The 24,298-nt window shown below is 38.2% G+C and overlaps 1 protein-coding gene across 2 annotated transcripts in view; it reads right to left on the bottom strand.

The window, feature by feature from the left end:
• The window catches only part of LOC138736912 (neuroendocrine convertase 1-like), a 430,075-nt gene that overhangs the window by 113,825 nt on the left and 291,952 nt on the right, over positions 1-24,298 (bottom strand). The window contains exons 4-5 of one of the 2 annotated variants that reach the window (XM_069887108.1): positions 12,397-12,478; positions 9,422-9,552 (exon numbers count right to left, since the gene is read on the bottom strand). In XM_069887108.1, the coding sequence (XP_069743209.1) occupies positions 9,449-9,552; positions 12,397-12,478 (186 nt within the window). In that variant the 3' untranslated portion in view covers positions 9,422-9,448. Of the gene's footprint in view, positions 1-9,421; positions 9,553-12,396; positions 12,479-24,298 lie in introns of those variants that run through there. The other variant, XM_069887107.1, reaches the window with a different exon arrangement.

Raw genomic sequence — 24,298 nt, 5'->3', positions numbered from 1 at the left:
CTTAAAATCTACCTCCTTTCCATTATTGCCAAAGCCCAGGTGGCTTTCAACTACACCAGGAGCTATATCGCTAAGGTCACCATGCATGCGGGGGATGAAAATGCACCATTCCAGGTGGAGAACGATGCCTCTGATGTAACTCTGGCCACGACCCTTAACCAAGTGGGCAGGCCGGTAGCTTTTTTATTCCCGCACCCTACAAGCCCACGAACTCCGAAACCCTTCAGTGGAGAAAGAGGCTCAAGCCATTCTGGAGGCCATCAAGCACTGGAGGCACTACCTGGCTGGTAGGAAATTCACTCTGCTCACTGATCAGTATACTGTAATATTCATCTTCAATAAACTAAAAGGAATAAACTAAAGAATGACAAGATCACGAGGTGGAGGATCAAACTCTCCACCTATAACTATGAGATAGTGTATAGGCCACTGTCAGTGAGCCTCCAGATGCCCTATCCTGAGGAAGCTGTGCTGCTACAGACACCAGCCAATTGTGGTTAATTGATGACAATCTCTGCCACCCTGGCATCACCTGCATGGTTCACTTCGTCAAGCCATGCAACCTGCCCTTCTCTATTGAAGGCATCAGGAAAATAACCATGTCATGCCAGGTCTGTGCTGAGTGCAAACCGCACTTCTACGGCCCTGACAAAGCGCACCTGATAAAAGCTTCCCGGCCATTTGAACAACTCAGCGTCGATTTCAAAGGGCCCCTTCCTTCTATCAACGGAACCACGTACTTTCTTAACATTACTAATGAGTACTCATGTTTTCCGTTCGCTATCCCCTGTCCAGGTACTACCACCACCATAGTCATCAGAGCTCTGCACTTCATTTTCACCATGTTCAGGTATCCCAGCTATATTCATAGCAACTGGAGGGGTCATCATTTATGAGCAAAGAGCTACACCAATACCTGCTCATAAGAGGCATCGTCTCAAGCAGGACAACTAGCTACAACCCCCAGAAGTTCAAAAAGAAAACGCAATGGTTTGGAAACCTGTGAAATTAGCTCTCCGGTCTAAAGGCAAGAGGTTCTGCCCATTGCACTCCTCTCTATAAGACTGCATCTCTGCACTGCGACCGATGTGACTCCTCACAAACTAATGTTTGCATTCCCGAGGAAATTCACATTGGGGATCACTCTTCCTCCATGGCTAATGACACCAGGATTAGTTCTACTGTAAAAGCACATGAGGAGAAGCAAAAGGGGCCCTCTAGTTGAGAGAGTGTACCTACTGCATGCAAACCTGATGTATGCTTATGTGGCACACCCCAAGGGCAGAGAGGACACCATCTCGATCAGAGACCTGGCACCTTCAGGAACTGAGGTCACAACACCCACAATAGATCTGGAACTTCCAAATACCCTGCACAGGGTTCTGGTCAAAATGGTTCCAACCATGCAACCATCGGATCCTGAATCCTTGAGTCCCCCTTTGAGTCCCAGTATCCGAGACCCACAGGAGGCACAGAAAGTTTTGGAAAAGTAAAGTCCACCAGTTCTAAGGAGCTTGACTAGAATAACCAGGCCCCAGACAGACTCAACTTGCAAATAATTGTAAAAAGCTTGTGTTGCTGAATGTGGTCTCTGTTTTCACCCTCAGGTTCTCTTCTGAAGTAAGGGGTGAACGCAGTGAACTGGACAACCAGCCTCTCCTTTTGGCTCCGCATTCCATCAGTCCCAAAATAAACCTGTTTTCTTGCCTTATCTCCAATTTACCTGAAGACTATTGTAGATACCGGCCATTAATTGTAAGCGAGTACTATCAATCACATTATACTCAGTACACTATATGAAACCTTAAAGTAATAGGCACCCCTGTTGAGGGTCTCTTGTCCTCTTCTTATTCTTCTTCTTTTCTCTTTTTCTTTTCTCTAGGGGGATGGGGGGGGGGGGGGAGGGCAGTGGTTATAGGGATGTTTTTTTATACTTTTTCTTTTTATATGCCACATGTATTAATTGAATTAGTTTTCATTATGTGCTTTATTTATGAGGTCCTACATTTAAAAATAAAAATTTAAAAGAAAGATAGAATATTGAACAATGTAGAATTATAACACAGTACAGGCACTTCAACCCAAGATGTTTCTTTATTTATCTGTTCTGCCTCTAACTGCTGGTTTCAAACGTCTTGTCAAGTTTGGGTCGGCTCCCAATCAAATATATTCCCTTTGATTTTTCCTACTCTGCCTATTTTGCAACTTGTTTTCTCAAATTTCCAGTTCTGTTAGAGCTTTTGACCTAAAGCACAAAATCTGTTTCTTGATCCACTCTTCTGCTGACCTGCTGAGTGCTTCCAGAATCTTTGGTCTTTGATTTTGATTTCCAGTATCTGAAGCTGTTTGCTCCAATAAGAATTGCATAACAGAAGCAAATTAGTGGAAACATCAGTGAACCTAAAATAATAGTAGTGTAGCAGAAATTATTTTTGAATGATGAAGATTGACATATTTAGGAATGGATACAACAGTTTCGTGACATCATGGGAAATATTTCTAATGGCAAAGACTGCTATGAAATTCTAATGCTCTAAATAAATGGAAATATGAATAGAAATGAATAAAGTCAGTCAAAGAAGATAACACAGAAACAGGAAACATCTAAGAAACTGGATAATAATGCTCATCTAACTTGTAAAATCAAAGGGTAAATGAAACTAAAACTGGGTGATGGGAAGGTGGAGGGAAGAAAGTTCAAACAGGTTTATTAGGTAGTCACTCGGCTGGACATACAAGGTAGCCACAATGTACACCTACTCCTAAAGACTCAAATTCTCCCAAAAAATTGGCAACGCTAAGTGGCAATGCTTCCTTCTATCAAAAAGCCCTGAATCCACACCATCATTTAGTAGTTCCTAGCTTGGGCACATTATTAACAGTAACACGCACCTACACAATAAGTCCAAGAATTAAGAATTGTTGACATTTCCACAGACATCCAATGACCATCAGGTGCCTCAGGAGTGAATTACACTCCTGAAGTTGATTTTATGTGCCTTCATTTTACACTTAGAAAAGGTGCTCATAGTGCCACTCCTCCTTCCCACCTTCAACAAAACCAAGCAGATCGTTTAAATTATTGATGCAAGCCTCTATACAAGATATATAAAAAATAAATTAGAATGCTCTTGAAACTTCAATGCAAGAACTAAGTTTGGCCCACATTTTAGCAATATTCTGCATGGATCAAACCTAACTGTGAAATAATTTGAAATTCTGTAAGCTTTTACTCATACTGCAATTATATAAGGAGATTGTTTCATTATATAGGAAGTCCTTGGCCAGTAAGTCATTAAACTTCCCAAGAATGTTTTTTTCCGTGATCTCATAAATGAGATGTCTACAAAATGAAAAGCTCACTGAAATAAATGAGTGAACTTCTCATTAAGCAGGAAAAATTAAATTCTGAGTTAATAAATGACACTCAATTTGTAAATAATCACATTAAGAAATATGTAGACAAAAGTCTCAAATCTGTTGCTACAAGTCAGAGTCAAAAAAATCAAACTGCACAGAAACGGACTTATTGGCCCACCACACCCATGCCAAAGTTTTTGACATTAATCCTATTTTCCCCACATTGGGATCATATTCTTCCTTTTATGCTTTGCTTATTTGTATATGTCTAGATACCTCTTAAAACATGGTACTGATTCATCCCTTGCTCTGGCAGTGCATTTCAAAGATTAATCATTCTCTTTGTAAAAAAAAACCATGCGACTCAAATTCTCTTTAAAACTCCTTCCCCGCACCTTGAACCAACACCTTTTTTTTTATACCTCATATTCATAATTTTATTATCTTCAGTCTCATTTACACCAGAGAAAATAAACCCAGCCTATCCAGTCTCTTCCCATAAATCAAGTCTTCCATTCCAAGCAAGATCCTGGTGAATCACCTTTCCAAAACTATCACATCATTCCTGCCGTGTAGAGAAGCGAACTCCACACAAAACTCCAAGTGTGCTTTAATCAGTAATTGGTAAAGTTGCCACAGAACATCCTAACTCTTATATTTTCTGCCTTAATCAATGAAGGTAAGCAGGAATTTGAACCCCGAGATCCCTCTGTTTATCAACACTCCTTATCATTTAATAGATAGTTCCTATCCCGAGGTCTGAAATCAAAAATGTTGAAAGGAAGTTTGAATAGCAATAGAAAAAAATATATACTGGGAGTCTTCATATTAAAATATGGATAATAAGAAGAATGTGTAGACAAAGCTTAAGTTATATGGGATATGGGCAGAGAGAGAAGCCTGTACTTATTTACATTTGTAATTGAGCATTGAACACACAATTTCAAGTTTTTTCTTTGCCTTTGGGAGGGCAACAGGTAGATGCTATTGTCGTGCAAACGAACAGTTCTGGCCAATGATAAATTCTCCCCTCTTTGTTATAACCATATAACCACTTACAGCACAGAACAGGCCAGTTCGGCCCTACTAGTCCATGCCATAATAAATCCCCACCCTCCTAGTCCCACTGACCAGCACCCGGTCCATACCCCTCTAGTCCCCTCCAATCCATGTAATTATCCAGTCTTTCTTTAAATGTAAATAATGTCCTTGCTTCAACCACCTCTTCCGGAAGCTCATTCCACATCCCAACCACCCTTTGCGTGAAGAAATTTCCCCTCATGTTCCCCTTATAATTTTCCCCCTGGAATCTCAAACCATGGCCTCTGGTTTGAATATCTCCCACTCTTAATTGAAAAAGCCTATCCACGTTGACTCTCTCTGTCCCTTTTAAAACACCTCCATCAAATCCCCCCTCAATCTTCTACGCTCCAGAGAAAAAAAAGCCCCAGGCTGCTCAACCTTTCTCTGTAACTCAAACCCTGACATCCTGTCAACATTCTCATGAACCTTCTCTGCACTCTCTCCATTTTGTTTATATCCTTTCTATAATTCGGTGACCAAAACTGCACACGGTATTCTAAATTTGGCCTCACCAATGCTTTGTACAATTTCATCAAACTCTTGAATTCAATACTCCGATTTACGAAGGCCTACATTCCAAATGCCTTCTTCACCACTCTATCTACCTGAGTATCAACTCTGAGGGTACTATTTACCATAACTCCGAAATCCCTTTGTTGCTCTGCACTCCTCAATTGTCTACCATTCAATATATATGATCTATTTAGATTTGCCTTTCCAAAATGCGACATTTCACACTTATCCGTATTAAATTCCATCAGCCAATCCTCAGCCCACTCCTCTAGCATTCCTATATCTCTTTTTAAGCTACGGTAATCTTCTTCACTATCCACAATACCATCATTCTTTGTATCATCTGCAAACTTACTTATCCAATTTACCACCCCTTCTTCCAGATCGTTAATATATATAACAAACAATAGTGGACCCAGGACCGATCCCTGAGGAACTCCACTAGTCACCAGCCTCCAATTTGACAAACAATTTTCTACCACTACTCTCTGACACCTCCCATCCAACCATTGCTGAATCCATTTCACTACCTCCTTATTTATACCTAATGCCTCCACATTTTTTCCTAACCTCCTGTGGGGAACTTTGTCAAAATTTTTACTAAAGTCTAAATAGACAACATCCACAGCCTTCCCTTCATCAATCTTTTTTGTATCCCCCTCAAAAAACTCTATAAGGTTTGTTAAGCATGATCTACCCCTGACAAAACCATGCTGACTACTTATCAATCCCTGTTCTTCCAAATATTTGTAAATGCCATCCCTCAGAACATTTTCCATCAACTTACCCACATATGTCAGACTCACAGGTCTTTAATTTCCTGGCTTACATTTGGACCCTTTCTTAAACAGCGAAACGACATGCACCACCCTCCAATCCTCTGGCACTACCTCCGTGACCAGTGACATCCTAAATATTTCTGTTAATGGCCCCACTATCTGTATACTAGACGCCCTGAGTGTCCTTGGGAATACATTGTCCGGACCTGGAGATTTGTCCGCCTTTATCTTTTTTAACATTGCCATCACTACCTCCTCAGTTATCCTTATATGATTCATGACCTCCCCACTATTTTTCTTTACTTCAACTGGTACAATTTTTTTTCCCTAGTGAATACCGAGGAAAATAAATCATTTAAAATTTCCCCCATCTCCTCTGACTTTTCACATAGCCTACCCTCCCTATCTACAAGGGGTCCAATTTAACCCTCACTAATCTTTTACTTTTAATGTACCTATAGAAACCCTTTGGATTTATTCTTACTCTGCCTGCCAAAGCCTCTTCGTGCCTCTTTTTGGCCTTTCTAATTTCTTAAGATTTTTTCTACACTCCTTGTAGTCCTCTTTCAATTTCTCATCACCCTGCTGCTTATACCTCTTGTACACCTCCCTCTTTCTCCTAACCAAATTTCCAATATTCCTCGAAAACCAAGGCTTCCTATGACTTCCAGCCTTTCCTTTGATCCTCACTGGGACATATCTACTCTGTACCCTCAAAATTTCTTCTTTGAATATTCTCAATTTTTCATTTACATCCTTTCCTGAAAAAATCATGTCCCACTCAATACTCCCCAAAGTCATTCTCATTCCTTCGAAATTTGCTTTTCTCCAATCCAGAACCTCAACTTTAGGCCCGTCTTTGCTCTTCCCTAAAACTACCCTAAAACTAACAGAGTTGTGATCACTAGACCCAATTTGTTCTCCAACATTAACCTCAGACACCTGACCTATCTCGTTCCCTAACAGGAGATCCAGTATTACACCGTCCCGAGTCGGTTCCTCTACGTATTGATTAAGAAAACTGTCTTGCACACATTTGACAAACTCTAGCCCATCCAGCCCTCTTACTGTATGGGTATCCCAATCAATGTGAGGGAAGTTAAAATCTCCCATAATCACTATCTTATGTTTATTACACATATATGCTATCTCCTTACAAATTTGTTCTTCCAATTTTCTTGGCCCATTTGGTGGTCTATAATACACTCCTATTAGTACCCTCATGCCTCCTCCACCCCTCAATTCCACCCAAACAGCCTCACTAGACGATCCCTCCAAACCATCCCGCCACCTCACGGCAGTAATGTCCTCCTTAACAAGCAGAGCAACTCCTCCCCCTTTTTTACCCCTGTTCTATCACATCTAAAACATTTGTATTCTGGAATATGTGATTGCCAGACCTGACCCTCCTGTAAACAGGTCTCACTAATTTCCACAACATCATGATTCCAAGTGCCAATCTATGCTCTAAGCTCATCTACCTTGTTCACTATGCTTCTTGCATTAAAGTACACACATTTCAGAGAATGACCCTCATATATATTCCCTATTCTACCTTTTACCTTAACCTCCATCCTTCCTTTGTTACCTTTATCATTCTTAACTAGGTGGCCATGCACCCTAGACACTGCTCGCGAACTCTGCTCCCCACCCCCCTGCCAAACTAGTTTAAACCCTCCTCCATAGCTCTAGCAAATCTGCTTCCAAGGATATTGGTCCCCCTCCAGTTCAAGTGGAATCTGTCCCTTTTGTACAGGTCCGACTTTCCCCAGAAGAGATCTCAATGATCCAAAAATCATCCCCTGCTCCCCGCACCAGCTCTTTAACCACACATTCATCCTCCACATCCTCCTACTACAACCCTCTCTAGCGCGTGGCACCGGGAGCAATCCAGAGATTACTACCTTAGAGGTCCTGTTTTTTAACTTCCTGCCTAATTCTATGTATTCCTGTTTCAGGACCTCATCCCCACTTCTAACTAAGTCATTGGTCCTCACATGGACCACGACTTCTGGCTGCTCACCTTCCCCTTGCAGAATTCTGTGAACTCGATCAGAGACATCCCTGACCCTAGCACCAAGGAGGCAACAGACCAACCTGGATCCCCGATCTCATCCAACAAACCTCCTATCTGTCCCTCTGACAAGTGAGTTCCCAACCACAATTACCCTGTTCTTATCCCTCCTTCCCTTCTGAGCCTCAGGGGCAGCCCCTGTGCCAGAGACCTGACCCCCACGACTCATCCCTGGTAGGCTGTTCCCCCAGCAGTATGTTCGAATTTTTTTAATGGTAGACTAGCAAAGAACTAGAACAAGTAAACTCAGCTTTATGCCTTCATGAATAAAGATAGAACATAGAACATTACTGGCCTTTTAACCCATGATGTTGTGCCGACCTACAGAAACTTACTTAACTAAACAGTTGCTACCACTCCACCGTCAGACTCCTAAACAATAAAATCAATCAGAGATTCATTCAAAGACTCTTACTTTTATACAGATCAATTCAAATTATTGTTTCTTAGGTTTATTAAGGAATTCTCGACTTGCTCTTTCATCTTTTTTTGTGTCCCTCCATGTATACAAATGGTTTGTTATGTACTTTCTTTTCTAAAGCTCTGTAGGTATGCTTTATATTTTAAGAAAGTACTCTTGCTTTGCACATTATTTATCATTAAACATTTATTTTTTCTGTATCACAGTTTGTCTACAAGTCTTTATTTGTTTAAATTTCTCTCTTTTGTATACAAATCTTTTCTTGAGTACAGTTTTTTTTTGTATCACCAATAAACAGAAATAATGCCTGGCTCACAGGAAAAAAGAATCTCAGGATTGTTTGTGATGTCACGTATGTACTCTGACAATAAATATGGTCTGAAATCTGAAACCTTCCCTATCTCACCCATAACTTTTTTTTGCATCCATGTGCCTGTCTAAGAGTCTATTAAACGAGCCTCCACCACCACCACCTCTGTGTTTAAAAAAAACATATCTTTTATGTCTCCCCTAAACTTTTCTCCCTCACCTTGTATAGATATTTACTGCTGTTTGCTACTCTCGCCCTGGTGTTGGCCACCGTAATCTTGTAGACCTCTATTAAGTCACCTCTCATCCTTCTTCGCTCCAAAGAGAAAAGCCCTAGCTCTATGAACCTTGCCTAATAAGATACATTCTCCAGACAACATCCTAGTAAATCTCTGTACCCTCTCCACAACTTCCACATCCTTCCTGTAATGAGGTGACTAGACAGAACACAATATTCCAAAGTTATCAGACACTGAGATCTGATTTTTTTTAAAAGCACAGGGAAATAAAGCAGCAGCAAAGTCTTAAAATGAACAGAGAAGAGAATAAATTCCATGACAAGAAATCAAGAAAAGATATAGGAAAACTTGCAAAAAAAAAATGGGAAGTAGAGCTCAATAAAAAAGGAAATGGTTGCCAAATAAAACAGCTTGCAACAGGATAGAATTATTTACACTTTGGCTAGCAAATTACTTGCCTACATGGCAGTAATTATGTTCACATCAATTCACATACTGCAGAAGAGAATATGTGGCCAACTCATTAAATTTGCAAGCTGTAATAACTCAATTTATATATTTAATTTTCACCAAGGCCATGAGATTTAATTCATCGATTCACAAGGTTCAGGATCACTCCTGCCCTCGTAAGAGATCCAGACTCTCCAACAAAGAGAACAGATATCAAGAGTCAGAACCCTGACTTACTTTCTCCCCTCCCCATCCATAATTGACCACTGAGAATGAATCTAATTTTTGTGGCTCTGCTACCATTCCTGCGGAGATCAGCCAAATCTGTGGAGGACAAAAGTGAAGCATGAGATCTACTGGTTTTTAAATTTCAGTTGCACAACCTCTTTGCTAATATGCCACTGAGAAATCTTGCCTGATCTGAGGAATTAACCTTCTAATGTAACATGCACCACACTGCAATGTGAATTACTTAAAATTCAGCTTCTATAATTTTACCTTGGAAAGGTTCAACAGGATACTGAGAACAATATAAAAATGATAATTTCAGGGTGATGATGTTTTGGATTAATGGTCACTTGGACATACTTAAATAGTTAGGTTGAGACCAAAAAACACACAGTGGATGCTATAAATCTCCATCTTAGTTTGGTCCTCCTATGTCTAGTCAGCATCAATTTACAGATGATTTGTAATTCTGTATAATCAGTTGTTCTTCAATGAAAAGTACATTTTTAACTCTGACATCATTTTGCTCCTTTATCTTCCAGAGAGTGATTTAAGTTTGCTAGTTTGTTGCTTGGGAACTTGAGGGCTGTCTGGACTGAACCAAAATTTGCACAGCTATAATATGGCTTGGTTTTATTTTTGTTACTCTTTTTTTTTACATAATTTTTTCAAGGTTGATCAGTACCTTTTTCCACCACAAGTTACAGTATAAGTAGGATTGTGTTGTATTGCTTTTCTGGCAAGGTAATACTTGAAGGATCTTTGGGCCTGATGTGAAATTATAAGACTGACATTTTTATTTTTGTAGTCCTTAATTCACCACATTTGTGATCACTACAGACCTCAATTCTTCATTTTCAAGGAACAAGTTGGTTTGTTTATAAGCTATCATTCAGCAGAAAAGAAGTTGATGAATTGTATCAAGGAATCTATTGACAAGAGGATTAACATGCCTTCAATACAACTTCTTTATAATGTTGGGATGTTTATAAATTGAAGTGTAGTGACATTGATTGAAGGATCATTTAGCAAGGAGCAAAACAACAAACTCTTGGTAGATTTGTTAGTGTCTGTGAAGAAAGGGAGATTGTCTCTCCATGGATGCTGGTTGATAAGCTAAGTATTTCCAACATTTTTTTTATTTCAGATTTCTTGTATCTGCAGGTTTTTTTTCTTTCCAAACTCTATGGGATCTGCATATATTTTCCTGATAAAAAATATTAAGTTATGAGCGTCATCCTATATAAAAAAAAATTTAAAAGTTTGGATTTTTTTAAATCAATAAATAAAGCAAATTACCAGCCAATTCTTCACATAAAGCATGCAAATTCTGAGGGGATCAACAAGATGAACATTGTTTCTTCTGTTTGAGACTCGAGAACCATGGAGTAGAATCTCAGGATAAAGGCACCACCTATTAAAAGCTAGGATGATGAGGAATTACTCTTCCACCAGTCGTACACATTTTGAAATCTGTCTCAGAGAGCTGTTGATGGTGAGTCATTAAATATATTCAAGGAAAGACAGATGGATCTGAAAATTTAGGATAAGCCAAGGTTATGGGTAGAAAAGTGTTGAAGCCAATAATCAGATAATCTATGATCTTATTAAATATCTGAAAGATCATGGAGCCCATTCATGCTTCCTACTCCTTTTGTTCACATCTTCCTATTTAAGAAGAGGATCATGGAGACGTAAACCCAGGAATCACTTAAGAGAGCCTGTAGTTGGTGTAATTAAGATAGGAACATCCTGGACGAATGAACTGAAAAGGCTTTTCTCCTCTGAATTCCTGTTAAAATAGCATTTAAGACTCACCTCATCTTCAAATAATAGCACATCTAAAATATAATAATACATCTTCAGAAACAAAATCTGAACAGAATAATGCAACGGCTGTCAAATATTCCAGTTTTTAGATCAGATTGTTGATTGTAAACATTCTGAATTTTGACTTTGGCATTCATTAGTCATTTTCTTAAATGCAACCTTGAATATGTGATCACTAGTATTTTAGAATACAGATGAGTAGTATCTAAATAATAAAAATTAACTAAGAATCAGTTTGTTTTAACATGGGTACATTTGAAGCAGAACTTTCATTCACATGAAACAATATTTCATGTTAATGGGGCCCATGGATTACACATTTGAATGCATGTTTGAAATCCTCGAGGGGTAATGGAAATCAGTATCTGAAACAGTATAAAATAATTAAATGCAAACCCTGTAAGCACCCAAGTGGTTAAAAAGCCTGCAGTCTTTTAGATGACAGACAGTGTGTTCAGACATGTTTCTGCAAACAGACTGCAAAAGCACCTCCATTTAATTACAATTAGATGAAGCCTTCTGAATGCCCAATGCAGAGCTGAGTAATCGTTTTAGCCCTGACAGCTCGAAGATGCATCGCTTCACTGGAACTATGGTGCTCACCGAGGTTAGTCCTGTCACTGAGCATTGGGATTGCAGTAATCACTCAGGTTAGTCCCACCACTCTACACTGGGGTAGCAGTATTCACTGAGGTTAGTCCCACTAGTCTACACTGGGATTGCAGTAATCACTGAGATTAGTGCCATCACGCCACACTGAGATTGTGGTAATCACTGAGGTTAATCCCATCATTCCACAGTAGGATTGCAATGTTCACTGAGGCTTGAACCTCCATACCATACTGGGAGTAACGTATTTATCAAGATTAATCCCATCACTCCACACTGGGATTGCAGTACTCATTATGGTTAGCTCCATAAACCATACTGGGATTTTATTTCTGACAGCGATTATTTCTGTCACTTCACACCATATTCTACTCCACGCTACACTGGGGCTCTGCTTCTGGCTGAGATCATTCTCATCAAGGACTGCAAAAATTATCAAGTTCCATACATTTACTCCATACTCATTCAAGTTATTCCCATCATTTGGATGTTAATACTCACCATGATTAGTTCCATCACTCCAGATGGGGAATGTTGCTCGGTTGTATCTGTAGTAGAATTCCTGCCACTCCACCCACTTTAACTGTTACAATAAAAAAAATACACTTGAATAATTACATCATTTTTTTGCTGCAGTGTTTGTATGTTTCAATTATCAATTTGAATTTTCTGGAAATTATTAAGTGATTAGCACTTTAGACAGCTGATGGTTATTGGAAAAACTGAAAATCATTTCTCCATCATCCCTGTATTTCCCAAAGCAGCAACTCTGTATTGCATCAGGTTTTATGTCACAGAGACTTATCTTGAACAGTATGAATTCTTTCAATAAATCAACATTATAAAGGAGAAAAGCATAGAATTTGGATTTCATCCATATTTGGTGCAATTAATAGGTGGTGTATTTAGCTCTCTCACTAAATCAGGCACCACCAGAAAAAAAAGTTGTAAAATTGTGACAGCCGCCCTTGTGGTTTTATGTTGTTTGCTTGTAGTTTTACCCAATATGCATTTGAAAGCAGTAACTGCTGTTGACTTGATGCGCTGGCGATTGGAAAGATGTCAGTACTATTAAAGTGAATACGTAGGTTGCCAAAGGGTTGAGAGAGAGAGAGTAAGAGAGAGAGAGAGAGAGAGAGAGAGAGAGAGAGAGAGAGAGAGAGCAGAGATGGGAGGTTAAATTGAACTGAAAGGGTGAAATGAATGGGAGACATCAAGAGGGTCGGGGAGCAATTAAGGAAAGAGTAAAATGGTGCTGTGGTGTGATGGGACCTCACATTGCCTGAATCTGATTGAGCTCCTTTCAACAGCAGCACAGATCACAGCTCCTTGCACGGAGATACATAGAGCACTAGTTTTGCCATCTTTATTGGTGCTGTTTGTCTGCAAAAGAGCAGCACATGGAAATCAATGTGTGGGATTCATTGGTGGTAAAATCAATGTCCCAGATGAAATCTTCTAAATCATACCTGGTTCTGACTTGTTGACTAATTTGTTTAATGTAATACTACGATGAAACAACAAAAGGTCATCAGGAATACATCTAATTTCTTAGTCAAGACAGTAACCTGGATCATAAACATTAATGACTTTGTAGCATTCATGCTACACGAGCATGGAGAAGACAACACACACACCAAACCCTTGAAGTCAAGACTGGTTTATTTCACTGGGTGTCGCGCATATATGGGCCCCAATCATTGATGTCAGGGCTCAGCTTCATCAGAGCACTGGGCTGGAATTGCCCGGCATTCCTGCCAGAGTTCCCCATCTTCCTACTGTGTGAGAGGTCACCTGGGATGATGGCCGGTGTCACTCCCAGGTCCACATGGTCACGCGTTTGGCAGCAATTTGTGGGCCAGTCTGCACCTCCGTGTGTGTGGGCCACTACAACATCCTCAAATATGACAGGCAAAACAAAACAATGGTGAATCAAAATAGGATGTAATCAGTCTACTTTTCAAATTGGCAGAACTTCAAGAAATTGGCAGAGATACCTCAAAACATGCAAAAACAATTTTCATGCACACAAGCACTTGCAATTGTATTTCTAATCTAATTTATCAGCTATGATTTGGTCATTTATTTCAGTGTTGTTGATCCTAATTGTTCATTATCTGGATTTTTGTTTTCTTCGATCACAGTCACATCGATATTTAAATGGTCGGGACATTTTGATATGGTAAAAGTACACATTTCAGTTTAAAAATACAAATTAAGACACTAGTGATAAATAATATTCAAGGAGGATAATTACTTAAACATTTCATAATATTCAGTAAAATCTTGAATCATTTTCTTTCAACGTTGATTGTCACTCATGCTTCATGTCCTTCAGTTTTGACCCATATGCAAATGATCGCTGAGAACATTAATTTGATGAATCTGCCTCCATCCTTCACTCAGACACAATGCTTCTCAGGATGGAGCTTCTCATTGCTGCCTGGATTTACATTTTACCACTCGACCAACAATAAAAAGGACTAATTTCCAGATCTCACTATCTTGCAATCCATTTTCTGTCCCTCATCCCCCAAGCCCATTACCTCCTGTTTTTTTTTATTATTTTCCATTAGAAACAACATTGATGTGATTTCTATTAAAATTACAGATGAGGATCGGATATGGTCAGCCAAGAGTGAAGGAATATTCATTACCCAAAACACCAGGCAGCCATTCTCACATTAGCTCAATGGGAGATCATAATTAAATCAGTGGATCATTGACATGTTCTCAATTCATAATTTTGAGTTTGAGTTCTGCTTGTGATCCAAGTGCTTTGCACTGGAATTTAATCTCATACTCAGCTGGGGCAGAAATTTGGCTGTGGTCAATGTGTTAATGGAACACATGAGGAAGCAGTTCATCACTGCCTCGTTTCAGCTGGAGTGAATCTCATTTTAGAAGAGGAGCCACAATTTAGCACAAGAAATTAAAGATAAATTTCAATGCGTTCTACTTTGTCCGGCTCTAAAGTTATTGCTGTCTTACATTGTTATATCTGCTGCTCAAAAACACCATCCCCAAAGTAAAGAGGAGTTCTAAAAAAAAAGGCATGATCATATTCCTACTGTTTCAATCCAATTGGTAATTATTTTCAGTGGGGGGGAAAAATCCTGCATGGAAATAATTTAAATGTCATATTGTAACAGATTTGTGTTAATCTTTCAAGTTAACATCTTCAGTTATAAAATGTATATTTCTCAGTAAAGTAAATTATAGAGTTAAATATATTTCTAGTGAGGGAATTGTGGGCTGGATAAAGGGTCACACACAGTTTTGCAGCACATTTCCAGATACACCATTGAACTCAGAAAGAAAGTTCATTTTTGGAGTTGAAGTGTCTGGGAAAACAGAGCCATAAAGCTGAAGTGTTCTTAATTACAACTCAATAAATGCTTAAAAGTATTTGTGTTTACACTCAGCATTCTGCTGGCATCTGTATTAATAGGCAGTCTTCTTTGAGTTATGTGTGTAGACATACAACCACTTAAACAGATGAGGTCAGAAGTTTGTGGATATGAAGTGCCAAGCGTGGTTTGGTCAGAAATGATACTGAAATAGTCGTGATGGGTGTCACATAATTTCAGAGGAACATAAATGAAGGAGGAAGAGTCTTTTTTTTTAAATCAGAAGGAGACATGGACCTTTCTATGAAAGACACCGGGGTAAAACAGTCTGGAGAGAGAATGAGATGCTGTTCTGTATCGTATTACTCTTATCACAGTAGATACACAAAATCAGTAGCCATAAAGAAGAGTCACTTCACTGTCTCTTTGAATAAGGAGAATAGTTTTGGAATTGAAGATACAGTAACCAGGAATGGTACTGTTGCTTGTTACTCCTGGAAAAGTGGCTTTAAAATAATAAGACCACTTCTGACTCTCTCTTTAAGATAAAGAGGCAGATTCATTGTGTGGAACACAGGTTCCAAAATCCCCAAGCAAGAGAGAACACTCATGTGAAGATATCTCTCTGGAAGACAACTCATCAAGAGACATGTGAGTTTAAAGAGATCTGACGACATAATGTTTGTAAGTACTTCATAATTATTTTTGAACTGTGATTTAAAAATGATTCTCAAGTTCAACAAAATGTTTGAAACTGGATTTATTCAGAATCAAGCTTAAACTGTAATAGTTTGGAATTTAATCACACACACACACATAAATTTACGCACAAGTGGGGTTTAAGATAAAGTAAGAAATGTTATGTCATTAATAGCTTAATAAAAACTATTATTTTGAATTTACTATAGTGCGGTGAATTTTATATTGCTATTCCTTTGTTAGTATTAATAAGGATTTATTAGTTCACAACAACATTTAATAATCAGCTAAAATAAAAACAAATTGATATCAGAATGCAAGTTTATAATACAAGCTCTTTGCAATATAATGCAATGAAAATATTTTTTTAAATATTGCAGTTTATATTTAACTGCGTCAATAATAGGCCACATCTGTTCAGGAATAAATGTTCTTATTTTTAATATTTCATTTCTTTAACTTTCCCTCCTTTCCCCTCTTCCTGGTTTTGCAAGTTACTGAAGCCTCCATGATTACAAGAAGCATAGCATTAATCCAAGGACATCTCTCTTTTTAATTACCCCTCTCTCTGTGTTGATCTGTCGAGATTTCAGGCTACAATTTGACACCTCCTTGTAACAACAATTCTGGAATCAGGAGCTGAACTGAATTTGTAGATGTCTCATCCGAGCAGCAAATAATCCTTCTTCAGTTGACATATTTGCCCAAGAAAGGTCTGCAGGAGTCTCAGTCTTTTTCATGAAGTCATTATGAGCTGGAGATTCAACAGTACACCTCAGAACTCCATAAGGGATTGATCTTCCTCAAATTTAAACATGTATCATATCACCACCAATAGATCTCAAGCACCAATTTCATGCAACACATCAAATAGAACTGTACATTTTTTTTAAACTTGAAGATTTGACAATGTGTTACACAAAAAAAACAATTAAAATACTTAATCACATTGAATATTGAGGTTTTGGAAAGTACATAAGAGAGTTTCCAAGATGCTGCCTAGATTAAAGATTATGAGCTACAAGCTACAACTAATGAAAAAACTTGGGTTGTTTCCTTTGGAGACCTGATGGACATGGATAAAATTATGAGGGGCATATTAGGGTAGACAGAATTATTTTTTTCCCCTAGGAGAAATAAGATCATATATGCATCTAAGATGAGAGGGAGATAGTTAAAAGGAGATGTGCAAGGCAATATTTTTAGAGTGTAGTAGGTGTCTGCTGGGGTAGTGGTGGAAGCAGATGTGATAGTCGCATTTAAAAACTTTTTAGAAAGCACATGGGATATGCAGGGAATGAAGGGATATGGATTATGTGCAGGCAGAAATCTTTTATTTTAATTTGGCAGTGTTCGGGGCAGACATCATGGGCTGAAAGGCTTGCTTCTATGCTGTCCAGTTTTATGCCTTATACTCCATAACACTTGTTCAGGTACTCTCATGTCTTCCAAGCATCTTGCTGGGAATTATTCTCCTGAACAACACACCTGCTCTTATTATAATTAAAATCCAGCTCCATAGTTTCTCCATAATCTGACGATCTGTAAACATCTTGCTCATGTTGTAACTGTATGTAACAGAGAATAAAGAGCCTGACAGTAAGGGACTCAATATTCTGCTGATACACTTCACAAGGTAACATCAGAATAACATTGGGGACGGGTATAAAGGATAAATGAGACTTTACAATAGATTTAAGTCACCAAGTTAAATTTGGTATTTGTGCCACAATTTAATATGAAGCAAATTTATTGACTCAATACAAAGAATGGCTGTGTAAAAATACAGTGAATTTTCAACTACAAGTATTCCACGGATATGTGATCTTCTGGATTAGATGCAGAGAAAACTCTCAGTGCCTACATTAGAGAAAACACATCCTACTGTGTGAGCTTTCAATTACTTGCATCCCCTGTATGTGTGATTGCCAGTTTCATGCCATCTGTGTTTCAGGACCCATGCCCACCAAGATCTGAGCTGAAACTGCATGCAGAAGACTAGATAATGCATCAAAATGAGTAGCCTATCGAGACTGGATTCAAACCAACACCAAAAGAGTTAGTTCCACTTTCTCCTCAAGTGTAAACAGACATGAAGAGACTTTGAAATAGCCTCTCTCTGAAAGTTTCACTATTCAACTGCTCCATTAAAATAATGATCTTTTAATACAAATTTCAATACAAATTGCAAGACCAATGAAAAGTGCTTATTTTCTGTCTCAAAATGATTAAATATTTTTTGATTGGCATTCCAATGAACAAACTTTAGGATATTCCACCACATATGGTGCCCTTTTTATGTTTTGATTCCACCTTCAAACACACATTCACCAAATGATGACTTGGCTCCCAGAATTATTTTTTAAACTATTACAAATGCAAAGATTTTCCCCAATCTTAGGTGCAGAACTACATTAAGGGCAAAAAAAAAACAAGATGGGAAATGTCAGCAGATCCGCATTGACCAGCAGGCATTTCTCTGTGTAAATGCCAGACTGTTTGGATTCTCACATGAATGGAGAAGACCCAAACTTCCTGATGGCTCTTCTCCACTGATTTCCAAAATATGTTACAATCTGTACTTTTCAGTGAAGTGGATCAAAAAAAATTACCCAATTCCTCTGCACAGATGCTGAACAATCCGCGCAATAATCCCACATGGAGGAATTACAGAGGAACCATTCATTTTCAAAAGAGAAGGCCAAGTCCTCACTTCCCACAAGTATGGGTGAGTTAATTTACACTTTTAGAATTTAGCTTAGTTAACTATTTTAATTGTTTTTGTGTAACATATTGCTGGGTTGCAGTAGCCCGCGCAGAGAGACATGGACTGGCCTGCAAAATAGCCAATGAACACAGCGATCGCACGGACCTGGGGGTGACACCGGCTGTCATCCCAGGTGACCTCCGCACGATGGATAGATGGGGAACTCTGGTGGGAATGCCGGCCAATCCCAGGCTAGCACTCTGATGACACGGGGCCCAGATATCAGCACCTGGGGCCCTTATAAGCACGATGGCCAGAGCAATAAACCAGTCTCGTTTTCCAAGGGTTTGGTGAGTGTGTGTCATTCTTCTCCATGCTCGCATAGCACAAATGCAACAGGGTCTTCAATTAAAAAGATGAACATTTTAAGTGTTTCATTGAATTTTAACGGCCTTGAATGTCTCTGAAAGTGAGGACCATTCAGGTGTACTCAAGTTGAAGAGACAGCAAAGGCAACGTGTAAGGCTTTTCCGTCTTAACTCTTCCCCGCTCCCACCATATGATGAATACAACACAATGTTCTGCTGCAACCCAACGATTCTTCATTTGGAATAAACATGAGGCAGATAAACAAGTAGCAAGCCTTGGTGTTGGAACAGGCTACTGCTCCTCCTCTACATTGGGAAGATTGGACGCAGATGAGGAGATTGCTTCATTGAGCACCTTTGCTCTGCCTGCTGAGTTTCTCCAGCACTTTTGAGTACTAGACTAGAACCCACCATCTGCAGATTTCCTTGTTTACCTTTGTGGAATTAAATAAATTTTTATCTGCTTCGTGAAGTGTCCAACATTAGAGCACACGGTTGCTAAATTATCATAGAAGAATAAACAGCAAGTTGGGGACTTGTATGTCTCACAAAAACCTACTTCATTGCAAATGGTTGAATGTGATACTTCCCTTCAGATCTGTCAGCATGTTCAGCCAATAGTTTAAATGGAATACAGCCTGAATATTCAGACTCCTCTCCAAAATCCTCCATCAATACAAAGCAAATCTACACTGAGTGCTTTGTTTACTACCAGCATTGCAGCTCAGTGACATAATAAGTTAGAAGTGAGAAAATGGCACCTGGCTAAGATGGGTACGACTCCATTTATGTGTTTGAGCTTTACATTTGAATATATCCATTGCCAGTTTATGTCAGGAAATGCAGATCGATATTAAATGTGTAAAAAATAATCATCTTTTTCATTTTCAGTTACATCACATGTCGTGCAAATCCCTGAATATCTTTTTCTTTCTTTTTAAAATATTTTTTATTAATTTTAATAAAGGGTGGAATTCAATATGATGATTATTGACACTAAGGCATTCCATTTAACACTAACATACATAAATTTTACATGATATCAATAATTCATATTCTAAATAATATATACCATTTTAGAAAAAAAAATCTAACAATGCATAAAAAAGAAAGAAAATAGTAAAGGAGAAAAACTCAAAACCCTTATCTAAGCATGTTGCCAGATGCTATATATGATTAGTATTAAAAGGAAAAAAAAGTTAGAAAAGAAAAAAATATAAAGAATGTGGAAAAGATACAAGTCAGACAATTTGATTACATTGGAGTAAAATTATAAAGTAACATAGTGAGTCATAAATGACCCCCATAACTTCTGGAATCTTATACCTAAATTATTAATTGAATAACAAATCTTTTGCATATTCAAACAGGACATGATGTCACACAACCACTGATCATGAGTAGGCAGGGCAACCTCCTTCCATTTAAGTAAAATCACATGCTTCACCAAAAGAGAGGCAAAAGAAATAGCATGACTCTGAACCAGAGGCAAAGAAGAATCATTCCCTCCCATTGTACCGAAGAGGACCACCTGAATATATCTATTTGAATTTCCTTTTTGGTGAGCTGATAATAAAATTCTTAGTTATTCTGAACATGTAATTCAGTCTAAAGGAGAAATACAGCTTATAACCGTGCACCTGGGATGCACAATAATTTCTGATGCAAGGACATCTGACCTTCCAGATGGTTGCATGTGTATCAACAAATACATTAGAGAATAGAAACATTTGCCAAATACAGGTACATGATCCTTTATTCGGATCCCTTGGGGGACTGTGTGTTCTGAATTTCGGATTTTTCCAGATTTCGGAAAGCCAGATTTAAGCCCACCTGAATTGTGCTGCCATATTCATCCCCACTCCCTTCCAGCCACCCTGTCATCTCTCCCCACCCCCACCCCCTTGCCTTCCCGACTCACGCTGCCAGTCCTTCGCCCGCCCAACTCGCGCTGCCGGTCTCCCGCCCACCCGACTTGCGCTGCCCATGTTCCGGCCGTCCGACTCACGCTGCCGGTCTCCCCGCCCCCCCCCCCCTTGCCCGCCCGACTCATGCTGCCACCTCTCTCCCCACTTGCTAGATTTTGGAGCTTTCTGGATTTTAGATATCCAGATGAAGGATCATGTACCTGTACCCAATCTTCCAATACAGCTTCTTATTTATAAAATAATAAGATAGGGTTTTAGTGCAAACAGACTCTTTGAATGCTTCTCACTGGAATCCTGTCAATATGTTAAATAACGACACTTTTATGTCAATAAATATAACAAAATTTTATGAACAAGTTTTGCATAGTTTAAGGAGAAGTCTTTCAATCACGGTCTCAGACATCCAATGTAAGCAAACTTTTTCAAGTCACATCTGGTAAAACTGATTTCACCAGACTGTAAAATGGCAGCTCCAGGAAACCAAGAACATCATCCACTACACTGTATATGGAATCAGCCATTCTTGGCTGGCTTGAAATGACTGCCAGTACGAGGCATGCTTACTGGAAATTTGAAATGTGTGCTGGTTGTCATTGTCAGGCACCAACATACTTGCAGAGATTTTGATGGAGGTAGTATTGGGTTTTTTTTGTTTTTTTTGAAGACTTTATTTAAAATTTTATAACATGAATACAATAAAGAATTACATAAAGAAAAATAGAAAAAAAAATTAAAAAGGTATGATTACAATATTACATCAGAAAACTACACAAAATAACCCCCCCCCCATTAATTGTAACACAATATTAATAGTCTAACTTAAAATTAGTCCAACCCTCCCCCCCAAAATAAAGAGTGAAGAGTTAATAAAATTGACAATATTATATATGAAAAAAACCCACTTACAAAAAAGAGATAAAACTTAACCTAAAAAAATTCTAACAACAACAACAAAAAATTGTCAATACTAAAATATCACACTTAAACATATATTTAAATCAAACTTAAATGCATATAATTAGCAAACGGAGTCCACTTTAACTTATAAAAAGACATCTTATCCTGAATTGAAAAATATATCCTTTCCATAGTCAAACAAAATTTCATTTCCAAATACCACTTATTTAAAGTTAGTATATTTCTATCTTTCCAAGTAAGTGCTATACATTTCTTAGCCACAACTAAAGCTAAATAAATAAATGAAATCTGATAATCCTCTAAACCTAAATCGATTAATGATTGCATGTTCCCTAATAAAAATATATCGGGATCTAATACAAGATGGATATTATATAAACTGTTAAAAACAGATTGAATACCTTTCCAAAACTGTTGCAATCGATCACAAAGCCAAACAGTATGCAAAAAGGTATTGGCCGTCTGATCACATCGAAAACAAGAATCCAACTTACTAAAACCAATTTTTTTTTAATTTCTCTGGCGTTAAATATAGCTGATGAATAAAATTATAATTAATCATCACTAGTCTAGCATTAATTAATTTCCGAATACTATTCTGACAAATTTCCATCCAAGCTTCTTCAGCTATTTTATGTCCTAAATCTTTTTCCTATTTCAACTTATCTTTATCCCAGTCTTTTTTACTATCAATTTCTTGTAAAATACAATACAAATCAGATATATATCCCTTTTTTTGGTATTGAAAGTACATATTCAGGCAATAAAATCATATGTCGACCACATAACTGTTTTACAAAAGATCTTAATTGATAATATACAAATATAGAATGTGCACTAATACCATATTTCCTTTGTAATTCGTCAAAGGAACATAAACAACCCTCAGAAAAACAATCAGATAATTTTTTTATTCCCTTCTTTTCCCATTGTTTCAAAGTGGCATTGGAGACTGTAAAAGGAACAAGTTGATTATTATATAATGGCAATCTTCCAGAATATATATTTGTAAGTCCCAATTTTTTAAGTTTACTTATCCATAAATTCAATAAATGTTTCAATATTGGCACATCATAAGTTCGTAATAAATTTTTATTCCATCGAAACAAAAACTTATGAGGAAATTTTTCTAAAATATCTTTACCCAACTAGGTGGGTCGTCCATATTCATTAATGCACTAAGAAATTTGAATTGAGCTGCTTCATAATAATGCTGAAAATTCGGTAATCTTAAACCTCCAAATTGAAAATCCCACATCAATTTTCTCATTGCTACTCTCGGAAATTTTCCCTTCCATAAGAATTCTCTAATCGCTTTATATAAATCCTTAAAAAAACTTTTTTTTTAAATAAGGAATTGATTGAGGAGGTAGTATTGTTGAACCAAATTGTTAATAAGTTCCCAGCGTAGATAAGCTTGCACCAGAATTTGCTTGGTTATTACAATTAAAAATAAACTTAACCTGTTAAAATCTAATTTGATAACTGCAATTCTCAGAGAATCTTATCCAGACATAGGTAATATGGTTATCTTTACGTTCCTACTAGTCCATGCTGAAGGAATAGCACCAATCTAATTAAAACAGAGTGAAGAACCAGTAATACTGCATCTGGTACAGAGCGATTGTAATGAAAGATGAATTGCAGTGGGTACAGGTAGCTAATTAGGTCCAAGTTAATTCTGGCCATGACCAATCTCTCAAAGTATTTCATCAGAGTAGATGTGAGAGCGCCTGGGCAATAGACACTGAGGCAGCTCACCCTGCTCTTCTGAATTTGGTAGGAACCTACCACTGTTCCCACCTGCATCAAAAGTTGTATTTTACACAAAATGCAGAGTTACTCCCCAAATCTTTGAGCTTTCTAATGGAATTCCACAGGAGATGGGCAAGGAAAATGGCAAAGCACCTTTCAATTGGGCCCCTGTTACCTGAGTCATGATGAACAAATTTAATTTTCACCGTTAAGAAGTATCAAGTTCCTTGGAGTACCCATAGCCGAGAAAGCACATCAGTGCCTCTACTTCCTGCGAAGGCTGAGGAAAGTTCATCTCCCACCCTCCTCCTCACTACATTCTACAGAGGATGAATCGATGTAACTGCATCACCACCTGGTTTGCAAGCTCTACCACCTCAGACTTAAAGACCCTGCAGAGAATAATGAAGTCAGCTGAAATGATCATTGGGGATTCTCTTCCTACCATGAAGCACATCTACAACACTCGATGCAGGTGAAAGGCAATAAACATTGTGAAGGACACCACACACCCCTCATGTAAACTGTTCTCCCGTCTGCCATCCGGTAGGAGGTACTGCTGCTCTCGGCCCCTTACATCCAGATTGGGCAACAGTATTTTCCCCCAAGCTATCAGACTCGTGAACTCCCAGAACATTTGTGGATAAGGTACCGAGGACTGTTATTGTATATATCTCA

This window comes from Narcine bancroftii, chromosome 6, assembly GCF_036971445.1.
Source record: "Narcine bancroftii isolate sNarBan1 chromosome 6, sNarBan1.hap1, whole genome shotgun sequence".
NCBI classification, from domain to species: Eukaryota; Metazoa; Chordata; class Chondrichthyes; order Torpediniformes; family Narcinidae; genus Narcine; species Narcine bancroftii.
The sequence above is the reverse complement of the archived record's forward strand: the minus strand, read 5'-3'. Positions and strand labels throughout refer to the sequence as shown.